The sequence below is a fragment of the Narcine bancroftii genome, chromosome 3, assembly GCF_036971445.1.
Source record: "Narcine bancroftii isolate sNarBan1 chromosome 3, sNarBan1.hap1, whole genome shotgun sequence".
NCBI lineage: Eukaryota > Metazoa > Chordata > Chondrichthyes > Torpediniformes > Narcinidae > Narcine > Narcine bancroftii.
In genome coordinates this window covers 133,568,373-133,580,535 of record NC_091471.1, presented here as the reverse complement: position 1 = coordinate 133,580,535, position 12,163 = coordinate 133,568,373, and the positions used below count along the sequence as shown (strand labels likewise).

At 40.6% G+C, this 12,163-nt stretch overlaps 1 protein-coding gene across 5 annotated transcripts in view; it reads right to left on the bottom strand.

Annotated features, from left to right (window-relative positions):
• Positions 1-12,163, bottom strand: part of kiaa1109 (KIAA1109 ortholog) — a 479,529-nt gene that overhangs the window by 389,990 nt on the left and 77,376 nt on the right. For all 5 annotated transcript variants that reach the window (XM_069925175.1, XM_069925178.1, XM_069925177.1 and 2 more), the window contains one exon: positions 2,992-3,142. In XM_069925175.1, coding sequence (XP_069781276.1) covers positions 2,992-3,142 — 151 coding nt within the window. The remainder of the gene's footprint in view (positions 1-2,991; positions 3,143-12,163) is intronic.

The window sequence follows — 12,163 nt, the reverse complement described above, 5'->3', positions numbered from 1 at the left end:
TCCTGGGGCTTTATTATATCGTAATGATATCAGATTCTAAAACACATCCATCTCAGAAAAAGGATTAGATAGCTCTAATGTTTCATCCATATTTAACATAGGTAATTTAACTTGTAATAAATATTTCTCTATTTTTTCATCCTTCAAAGATTCTGATTGATATAATTTTTTATTAAAATTTCTTGCATCTTATAGGTGATTTGACAAGTTTCTTTCTTTGTTGCAATTATTGTTCTTGATACTTGTTCAGCTTTTAATTGACACGCTAATACTTTGAGTTCTTTCACCTTGTTCATAATACCTCTGTCATGTTCTCATTATATCTCTTCCTACTTTATAAGTTTATATTGTATTAAATCTTAATTTTTTTGATTCCAATAATCTCTTTTACCTTTAATTCTTTTGAATATGTAATTCCCTCTCTAAATTTAATATTTCCTTTTCTAATTGGTCCACCTCTTTCATCTTTCTTTATCTTAAAGTATAACTTATCTCTTAAATATGCCTTCATAAATCCTATATAATAAATTGGGTCATTACTGAACTTTCATTAGTTTCTAGAAAAAAAATATTATCTGTTGTCTGATAGAATCACAAAAATCTTTTCCCTTTAATAATATTGAATTAAATCTCCATTTATAATGTATATTTTGTTTTCCTCCAATGCAATTGACAAAATTAAAGGTGAATGATCTGATAAAACTCTCACTTGATATTTAATCTTTCAAACTCTAGCTTATAGCTGTGCAGAGACTATAAACATATCTATACGTGAATATGATTTGTGTCCAAAAGAATAAAAAGAATAGTCACTTGGATGAGTTCTTCTCCAAATATCTATGTCCCACATCTTTTATCAAACCTGTTGCAATCTTAGCTACTTTATTTTTTATAATCTTACCACCTAATCTATCTAATTTTGGATCAAAGATAAATTTAAAATCTCCCCCACTAATATATTTCCTTTTGCACTTGCTAATTGCATAAATACATCTTGTATAAATTTTCCATCATCTACATTTGGTGCATACACATTGAATAAAGTCCAATATTGTGAATAAATTTGGCAATTAACCATTACATACCTTCCTGCTGTAGCTATATTTGTATCTAATATTTTAACTGGTAAAATTTTTATGCATTAATATTGCCACACCCCTAGCTTTTGAATTAAATGAAGATGCCAATACCAATCCAATGTCTTTTCAACTTTTTATGCTCTTTTTTCCATCAAATAATTTTCTTGTAAAAAAAGCTATATCTACTTTTGTTTTATTTTATTTACATTAATATTTTTTTCATTTTATTGGATTCTGTATTCCATTTATATAGATACTAATAAAATTCCATTTCCCTGCCATTAAGTACCTTTATAAAATCCATTGTACATCCACCCCTCCTCTTCCAGACCTCCTATTCTCATAGTATTAACAACATCTCCTAATATTCTTGTTTAATCTATGTGTACAATAGAAAGGAAAAAAAAAATTCCCTCCCCCCCACTCCAAAGGCACATGATGTTTTTACGTCTTTAAAACCTTGATCAATATGGGATGTAGTTGAAACCACACTTGGTCGCATGATTCCGTAGTAGTCAGCTCCATTTTCCCCAACTAACTCACTCGAAATGCAATACAGTCCCATGTTGCATTATGACTATACATTCTTATTCATTCATAACTCTTTTAAACATATATAGATCACTTATAGGTTAAAACCCTCCTCCCAACTAAACTCTCTCAAATTTTTCAGTTACGTCTTAACTCATTCAGTCATAGATTCCTTTCAAATGTCAACCACCACCTGTCTCTCTCTTTCTGTATTTCTAGCAATGAATCAGCATACATCTTTGCCTCATTAGGCTCCATAAAAAAAGCCTGTTTTTCCCATCCAGAACAAAAATTTTCAAAACTGCAGAAACTTCAAGACAAAGGCAAAACCTTTTTTCCATAATATATTTTAACTGGGTTAAATTCTTTTATCTTTTTTAACAAATCAAAACTTTCATCAGTGTAAGAGAAAATCTTATTCCCATTATAAATCAAAGGTGACTGTCTTTCTTTTGCTTATTTATCCGCCAGTTCCAAGATATTTTCTCTTACTTTATAATGAAGAAATTTAGCCAGTATTGGATGAGGTCTCTGATCTGTTTGTGGCTTTGCTCTTAGTGCTCTATGGGCTCTCTCAATCTCAATGTTTCCTTGAAATTTAGTTACCCCCCCCAAGATTCCTCAATCCACATTATAAAAACTTCTTAATTTCTGTCCTTCATCACCTTCTTTAAGTCCAGAAATCTTTATGTCATTCCTTCCACTGAAATTTTCTAAAATGTTTTTGGCATTAATTGTTTTTTTGTTGCAGCCACTTCCACTTGTACGTTCTTCATTTGTTCCTTAATGTCTTGAATTTCAAAGTCATTTCCTTAAAATTTCAGAACTTTGCAAAACTCTCATAATTATCTTAATGTTAAATTAATAAAACCAATACGAGAAAGATTAAATAGCTTTCAAATGAGCATGCAAACTATAAGATGGCGAGTAATGCAAAATGTATTTCCACAGGTCAAAGAAATTAATGAAACAATTAAAGCAAACAGAAATATAGCTACAGAAATGTGCAATTGGTGGAACGCTGCAATAAAAAATGAAGAGGATCACTATGAAATTATGAACAATTAAATGAAGACAAGAAAAACTAAATGACTTTGACTTGGCTCACATTTATTATTTTTGTTGTCATTTCTATGTCACTACATTTTACTCCACTTTCCTGGTGGATGCAGAGAGGCTAGAAACAAAAGGAAAAATCAATATAAAATCACAGATGAAATTCTGTGTTGTAATACTTATCCAGAAATCATATATGATTGCCTTAATCTAAATCTGTATTATTACAACTACATACATGCATGCAGCCTGTTTGTTCCACCAACAAGGCATATTGAAATAAGGAGATAGTTGAATAATAAAATATTGAATTATCACTTTTTACCTCTGTCTATCTGCCCAAGGTCCATAGTTGAAATCTGTTCCTTTACCGCAGACAATGTCAAGTCCCCAACATGGTGGCAAATCTTGTAATTTTGCACTTTCATTAGCTGGACTTTCTTCAACATTTTCATCCATTTCTTCAGGTACAATACCTACAAAATCAAAACTATAAATTCATATTGTTTTAAAACATTCACATCACCAAACAGATAATCAGGACATGGTAAGCAAGAGGAAAATCCAGTGAGGCTAAATGGGTAGAATGTAGGAATAAGAATTTACTGGGATTATATTACAGACCTACTATTAGTCAGCAGGAATTTTCAGAAGAGAAAATATTGAAAGTGATTACAGATGGATTGTAACTTCCCTAATATTGGCTGGACTGCCATAGTTCTAATGGATTAGATGGGACAAAATTTGAAAGTTCACAAAGATGTAAATGGCCCAACTAGAAAGGGGGCAACACTCGACCTCCTCTTGGGAAAATGAGGCTGGACAAGTGACAAAATGCAAGTTAGGGAGCACTTTGGGACAAGTTACCATGATTCTCTTAAAATAGTTATGAAAAAAGATAAGACCAGTATGGCAAAGATAGTTTTAATGATGTTAGACAAGAACTTGCAATGGTTGATTGGAAGAGGTTGTTTGTAGGTAGGGAAGTTGGAGGCTTTTGAAAAAAAGGTAAGGAGAGTTCAGGGTCGAAAATTCATGTTAGACTGGAGGCAAGGCTGGCAGATTAGAAAATCCTGGCTAATGATAGATATATTATGGCTTTTGCCAGAAAAAAGGAAACACCTATTAGAGGCAGCTGGGTTCAAGAAAATTCCTTGAGGAGTCTACAGGATGTGAGAAGACACTTCAAAGAAACTCAAGGAGGCAAAAAGGGGACATGATATATATCCTTGGTAGATAAAGGAAAGGAGAATTCTAAAACATTTTCTAAGCATGTTATAAGTAAATCAGAAACTGGAGAGAGAATAAGTCTTTAAGAATCAGTGTGGATGTAGGTGTGCAGAACCTTGGAAGATGAGGTCTTAAATAAATACATCGAATTACAGTGGAGAAGCTCAAAAAAGGTGAGGAATTCATCAAAGAGAACATCTGAAAGATATTGATATTACAAAAAAGGTGTTGGTGGTCTTGAGCTGCATAAAGATGAATATATCTCCAGGGCCTGACCAAGTGTATCCTTGGACATTGTGGGAAGCAACGGAAGAAATTTGTGAGCCCCTGACAGATATTTTTTGTTTCTGCTTCAGCAGTGAGGTAGAGGAAGACAGAAGGGTAATTAATATTGTGCCTTTTTAAGAGCTGAAAGGACAAGCCAGGGAACAAACTGTAATCTAACATCTTTCTTTCTTCTTTGGCTTGGCTTCGCAGACAAAGATTTATGGAGGGGTATGTCCACGTCTGCTGCAGGCTCGTTGGTGACTGACAAGTCCGATGCGGGACAGGCAGGCACGGTTGCAGCGGTTGCAAGGGAAAAGTGGTTGGTTGGGGTTGGGTGTTGGGTTTTACCTCCTTTGTCTTTTGTCAGTGAGGTGGGCTCTGCGGTCTTCTTCAAAGGAGGTTGCTGCCCGCCGAACTGTGAGGCACCAAGATGCACGGTTGGAGGTGATATCAGCCCACTGGCGGTGGTCAATGTGGCAGGCACCAAGAGATTTCTTTAGGCAGTCCTTGTACCTCTTCTTTGGTGCACCTCTGTCTTGGTGGCCAGTGGAGAGCTCGCCATATAACACGATCTTGGGAAGGTGATGGTCCTCCATTCTGGAGATGTGACCCACCCAGTGCAGTTGGGTCTTCAGCAGCGTGGATTCTATGCTTGCGGACTCTGCCAGCTCGAGTACTTCGACGTTAGGGATGAAAGCGCTCCAATGGATGTTGAGGATGGAGCGGAGACAGCACTGATGGAAGCGATCTAGGAGCCGTAGGTGATGACTGTGATATAGAGAATTTAGGTTAAAAAGACTTAAGTTAAAATGTGATGATTAATCATAAACAGGGAAGCCAGAACGGACAGAGAGTTTACTAGCAGTCAAGGACAGAAGGAGCTGCTGAATATGTTTTTTTAAACCTATCTTTTCATGGTCATACTGAGAGACATGCAGGAGACAAAGGATTGATAAGAAGTGTGAGAAACAGAATTCAGTGAATGTAGAGTTCACAGCGTACGTAACGAACGTGATAATTAATAATGCAGTTATACTTAGAATGTTTTTGTAATACTAACCAATTAAAACAGTATTAATAAGAAGGGGAAGGGCAAATAATAAAGGTATAAAAATCAATGCACTGTATGTATCGGGGCTTAACTGGTGAGAAACCAGTTGAGTCCAACTCTGCAGACTTGTAAATAAAGCTTGTCGTGTCATCAGTTTTAAAGAGACTCATGTGTGAGAAGTTTTATTTCTGACAAATGGGGGCTCGTCCGGGATCTACACTCCGGCCGTGAGGGGAGGCGAGAAGAGGGACATCGGAGGTGGTGCACCCCGCTGAGTTCAGCGGCTCCTAGTCCCTTGCTCGTCGCTTCGGGCGGCTTGAGCGAGTGGTATCCGGACAGGGTGACACGACAAGACGGAGAGGAAAAGGGTGACGGTTCAATCCCCGGGAAGACACCGGTAAGTGACGACTTACGATTGTGGTGTGGGGATTGGGTAACAGGTGTAACGGGATACACCTGTTTGGATAAAAACCTAACGGAATAGATTAAGTATAGATCTTTTGTCGTTGTGTGAGGACCCTGTCGCGGGACTCTAGGATAGACCCCAGGGAAACCTCGGCGGTAACCGAAGGATGGACAGCACCTCCGACGAAGTGCCGAGAAGAGAGGGGTCAACCCCAGGAAAACCTCAGCGGTAACCGAAGGAGGGACAGCACCTCCGACGAGGCGTCTGAGAGGAAGGGAGTAGGGTCCAGAGCGAGAGGGTCCTCAGCAACAATAAACAGATCTAGGTGGGAAAATGGGAGGATCAAAATCTAAGGGCTCGTCTGAAAATTCAGGACAATTCCTGGGAGTACCCCTTGACAGCCCTTTGGGGAGAATGTTTGAAAATTGGGATAGTAAAAGATATCGGGACAAAAACAAGAAAAAGATGGTCCAATATTGTCTCCTTTGGTCAAAACAACCTATTAAAGGTTCCTCGGTCTGGTGGCCGAAATTTGGATCTGATTAGGATTGGGTTAGACAAGCATTAAACATATATGTAAATTCGAGACCAAAGGTGAATCAAGAAGAGTCAGCATATGCATTTTGTTGGGTTCCCTGGCCAGGATCCTTAACAGAATGTTTTAAATTGAGAGTGGCAGGAGAAAAGAAATGGGAACCTCTGGACAACCTTCCCCCTCCTTATATTCCCCCGGTGTCTACTGCGCCCGAGGAAAGCTTATTACCGGAGGGGAAAGGTGATGAATCTGATTGCCCCGAAGGGGGCCGGGATAAAAAGGATGAATTAAGGGAGTCGGACCCTAAACTTCCACCGATAAACCGACCCTGGACAAGATCCCAGACTGGTCCAGGACCATCAAAGTTTTCAATAAACCTAAATCCCCTGAGAGAAGTTCCTATGGGAGGACCGGGAGGGGGAATGGGATATGTGAATGTTCCCCTAACTAGTACAGAGGTGCGGGGATTTAAGAAAGAAATGAAAAAGTTATTGGAAGATCCTATAGGACTGGCTGAACAGCTTGACCAATTCTTGGGACCAAACACATATACGTGGGAAGAAATGCAGGCAATAATGGGAACATTATTTTCACCCCAGGAGAGGCAGATGATTCGACGGGCTGCCCTCCTCATGTGGGAATATGAACAACCTGGGGACCCTAGACCCCATGAACAAAAATATCCCTTAAATGAACCCAGGTGGGACAAACGAACACCCGAGGGATTGGCAAGTATGAGACAATATAGAGAGTGGACAATTAAAGGGATACGAGAGGCTGTGCCAAAGGGTCACAATTTTACCAAGGCATTTGGGAACCACCAGGGGAAAGACGAGTCCCCTACTGATTTTTTGGAGAGGGTGAGAAAGAATGTCCAACAGTATGCTGGTGTGGACCCTAGTACACCAATGGGTGAACAGCTTATTCGAATTGAATTTGTTTCCAAATCATGGCAAGACATTAGAAAGAAACTAGAAAAGGAGGAGGACTGGAGTGAAAAACCCCTAAGTGAACTGTTAAAAAAGGCACAAAAAGTATATGTGCAGAGAGAAGAAGAAGATCAAAAGAAGGCGACAAAGGTTATGGTACAGACTATCCGACAGATGAATGCTGAATCCAGAGGGGAAAGAAAACAAAACCTTCCTCTAAACAATCCAAAATATCCAAGAGAGGGAAGACCCCGGAGGTTCGTTAAGTGCTATTACTGCAATGAGGAAGGACACTTTAAGAGGGAATGCCCCCGATACAAGAGGGAATTGCGTGCCCTCAAACTTATGGAAGAAGATTAGGGGTGTCAGGGGTTCCAAATGTTAGGGACCAAATATAAGAGGGAACCCCTGGTAAAACTAAAAATTGGTCCCAAGGGAGAAGAGGTGGTGTTTATGGTGGACACAGGAGCGGAACGAAGTAGTGTAATAACTGTGCCAATCGGAACTGAGCCTATAAAAAGTAATTTGACAATTTCTGGGATAGAAGGGGCTCCCAGAATGGTATCAATAATTCCCCAAGTAACAGTGAAACTGGAAGAAAGAGAAGGGGTACAAGACCTCTTGTTATTACCTTCGGCTGGATTTAACCTCCTAGGAAGGGACTTACAGGCTCTCCTAGGTTTGGGTGCTCTCCCTGTGGACGGAGAAGTGCGAGTCCACCTCTGCGCTTTAAAGGAAGAGGATGAACGGCAGATTGACGAGAGAGTCTGGTATAAGGAGGGAAATCGAGGAGGTCTGGACATCCCACCTTTACATGTTACATTAATACCAGGTCATCAGCCGGTAAGGAAACGTCAGTATCCTATTTCTTTGGAAGGGAGAAAAGGGCTACAGCCGGTAATTGAGACTTTAATAAGAGACGGACTATTAGAAGAATGCATGTCACCTTATAACACCCCTATACTCCCAGTAAAAAAGTCAGATGGATCCTATCGCCTAGTTCAGGATCTAAGAAGTTTGAATGCTATTGTTCAGACCCGCCACCCAGTGGTGCCTAATCCCTATACTATTATGAGTCGGATTCCCCCAGACCATGAGTGGTTTAGTGTTATCGACTTGAAGGATGCCTTCTGGACTTGTCCGTTAGAAGAGGAAAGTAGAGATATGTTTGCGTTTGAATGGGAAAATCCATGGACAGGTAGACGGAGACAGTTTCGGTGGACTGTATTGCCCCAAGGGTTCACTGAATCTCCAAACCTGTTTGGACAAATGCTAGAACAAATCCTGATGGACTATCCACAATCTGATGATTCCCAACTAATGCAGTATGTGGATGATTTACTATTATCAGGACCCAAGGAACAAGAAATGAGGAGAGAGACCATTAGACTCTTGAATTATCTGGGGAAAAAGGGTCTACGAGTGTCCAGAAACAAGTTACAGTTTGTTGAGAAAACTGTGATATATCTGGGACACCAGATAAGTAAAGGACAGAAACGGATTACCCCTGAACGAATTGCGGGAATCACTAGAATGCCTTTACCCCGTAATAAGAAGGAAATAAGACAATTCCTGGGACTCTTAGGATACTGTAGGTTATGGATAGAGGATTACTCAGTTTTGGTGAAGTTTATGTATGATAAACTGACAAATGAAAATGACTATCCATTGAAATGGACCCAGGAGGAGGAGGGATGGTTCGAGGACTTGAAACATCGCCTAACACGAGCCCCAGTGCTCACTCTGCCCTCTTTAAAACAGCCCTTCCAGCTATTTGTCACTCATAACCAAGGAACAGCTGTGGGAGTTTTAACACAGGAAAAAGGCGGTCAGCGACACCCAGTAGCTTTCCTTTCCAAAATGATGGACCCAGTGTCTCGCGGATGGCCGACGTGTATCCAAGGAGTAGCGGCTGCTGCTCTGTTGGTAGAAGAAGCACGTAAACTTACTTTTGGAGGAAAGATGACTGTGTACACCTCCCATTCTGTGAGTGTTTTATTAACACAAACTGCCCATCGATGGCTGACTGATTCTCGCATATTAAAGTATGAAACCATTTTAATGGTTGGAGAAGATTTTCAGTTTGCAAAAATTACTAGCTGCAACCCAGCTCAATTTTTATACGGCAGTGAAACAGAGAAAGAGGTGGAGCATGACTGTGTCGAGTTGACAGATCTTCAGACCAAGACCCGAGAAGACCTTTGCGATACTCCGCTGGGAGAAGGATATGAATTCTACATTGACGGCTCCGCCAGATGTGTTGACGGAATGAGAAGAAATGGGTATGCTATAATAGAAGGAAATACTTGGAAAGTAGTAGAATCCACGAGACTACCCGGAAGCTGGTCAGCACAATCCTGTGAACTATATGCCTTGCAGAGAGCCCTCAGAATACTGGCAAAGAAAATTGGAACAATTTACACAGATTCCAAATACGCATACGGGGTAGTGCATACCTTTGGTAAGATCTGGAAGGAGCGTGGTCTAATTACATCAAGAGGAAAGGAATTGGCACACGAACAGATGATTACTCTGACTCTAGAAGCCTTAACATTACCCCAAGAAATAGCAGTGGTCTACATACCAAGCCATCAAAGGGGAGATAACCCGACAGCAATTGGAAACAGACTGGCTGATGAAGAAGCCAAAAGAGCAGCCATGCAACAAGAAGTCCGTTTGCTGACTTTAATCCCAATAAGGCAAGGCATAAAGACAGCTCCCATTTTCACTGCTAAGGAAGAAAAGAACATGGATCAGCTGGGCGCAAGCCAGTTACCTGATGGAACATGGAAAACACCAGATGGAAGAATTGTTCTAAATAAAGAAATAACTCGCAATATTTTAAAACACCTGCATCAACAGAGCCACTGGGGCACCCAAGCCTTATGTGACACAGTGCTTCGAGAATATGTGTGTAAGGGAATCTACACCTTGGCCCAACAAGAGGTGCAAAATTGTTACCTATGCACAAAAATTAATAAGAAGATAATGAGGACAGGGACCATGGGAGGTCAACCATTAGCCATACGCCCTTTTCAACGTATCCAGATCGACTTCACAGAGTTACCTCAAGTTCAAAGATGGAAATATCTGTTGGTGATAATAGATCACTTTACCCAATGGGTAGAAGCCTTCCCAACAATAAATACTACAGCCTCTACAGTAGCTCGCCTCCTCCTAGAGCAGATAATCCCCAGATATGGTATAATGGATTCTATAGACTCAGACAGGGGTCCACATTTTTCTTCAAAAATCCAGCAATTGATTTGTGATGCATTACAGGTCTCTTGGAAATTACATACCCCTTGGCATCCACAAAGCTCAGGGAAGGTCGAGCGTATGAATGGAACACTAAAAATCCAATTGACAAAGTTAATGGTGGAAACTAAAATGCCTTGGATAAAGTGTCTGCCCCTAGCCTTATTGAGAATTCGTACTGCCCCACGAAAAGATGTAGGGCTGTCCCCTTATGAAATGATGTTTGGGCTTCCCTTCTGGAGTACAGTTGAGGGGTGTCCCACCTTGGGGGAAGGGGATATATTTGTTAGGAACTATTTACAGGCACCGTCACGCTCTCTTACAGATTTACGAAAGAGAGGACTATTGGCACAAACACCGCCTCTAGACTTTTCTTTACACAAAGTGGAACCAGGAGACTGGATTCTTATCAAGACCTGGAAGACTGAAAAACTCCAGCCCCAGTGGGAAGGTCCATACCAAGTTCTCTTAACTACAGAAGCTGCAGCACGAACAAGAGAGAAGGGGTGGACACACGCATCCAGATTTAAGGGACCTGTAGAGGCGCCACAGGACCCTGATACGAACTCAGATTGGACTTGTATTCCTGGAGAAAAACCTCTTACCTTACGATTTCGCAAAAAGACTTAATTCACAATGTTATTGTTATGTTCTTTAATTTTTCTTAGTTTGCCTATGTCTTTATCAGGTGTGAAATGTAAGAAATGCAGAGATACAGTGGTCCTGTTTCAGGACCACATTTGGGGAAGAAAAGAAGGTAATTTCATTTCCCATACCTCAGTTCCTGAGAAATGCTGGGCAGAAAATACCACCCAACATCCATATACCCCTTGTGTGGAAAAAGAAGGAAATAATATGGGTCATTATATACAGATTCCTAATACCACTCCTTTCCCTCTTAACGGTTGGAAAGGTGACTCAAGCCCACCATGCCCTGATGGACTCTGGTTTTGCATACACCAACGTACTGTTCCAATGAGAAGTTACACTCCACACTCGAAATTGCCTGTCCCTTTAAGACAGCCGGACTTAGTTCGAGTCCATCCAAATAACCATGTAAGTTTCGGTAATGCAATTGGGGGAGATAACCTTTTTGTAGATCTGGCAACTAAAATTGCAGGAACTTTTAATGTAACTAATTGTTGGGTCTGCGGGGGTCCACGGATGTCAGAACAATGGCCTTGGTGGGGAGAACCTCTCAATTCATTGACCATGATTTCCCGCATTTGGACAACTAACCGAACGAGATCAAGAGAAACCTGGTCTCTCTCTAACGTCCCCTCTGGTTTTTATTGTCTCTCACGAGCTGGCAAATACCCAGTAGGAGAAAGTCCCTGCAAGGCTGTATGGATTCGCATTTCGCCTGGTGTTTTCACTTGGTTTCCTAAACCTCAGACTTGGTTCTTATCTACTGTTTTTAAAACTAATTGCCTACCCCTGTCTAATAGCAGTATTCAGTTTTGGAATTGTACCACTTCCACCATCACAGGACCATACCAATCAAATCCTGTTCTTAAAAGAGTTTGGGAAAGGGGGTATGGAGTATCCCCAAATGGATTATTCTGGGTATGTGGTAATAAAGCTTATACTCGTCTTCCCTCACAGTGGAGTGGAACTTCTTTCCTAGGAATAATCCGCCCAGAATTTTTCCTTCTACCCCATGATCACGGTCATAAATTAGGCGTGAAGGTCTTTGATACATTACATCGTGAACCCCGCTCTACCACGGTACATTTGGGAGAATGGAGAGATGATTGGCCTCCAGAGCGTATAATTCAATATTATGGTCCCGCTACATGGGCTCAAGATGGATCTTGGGGT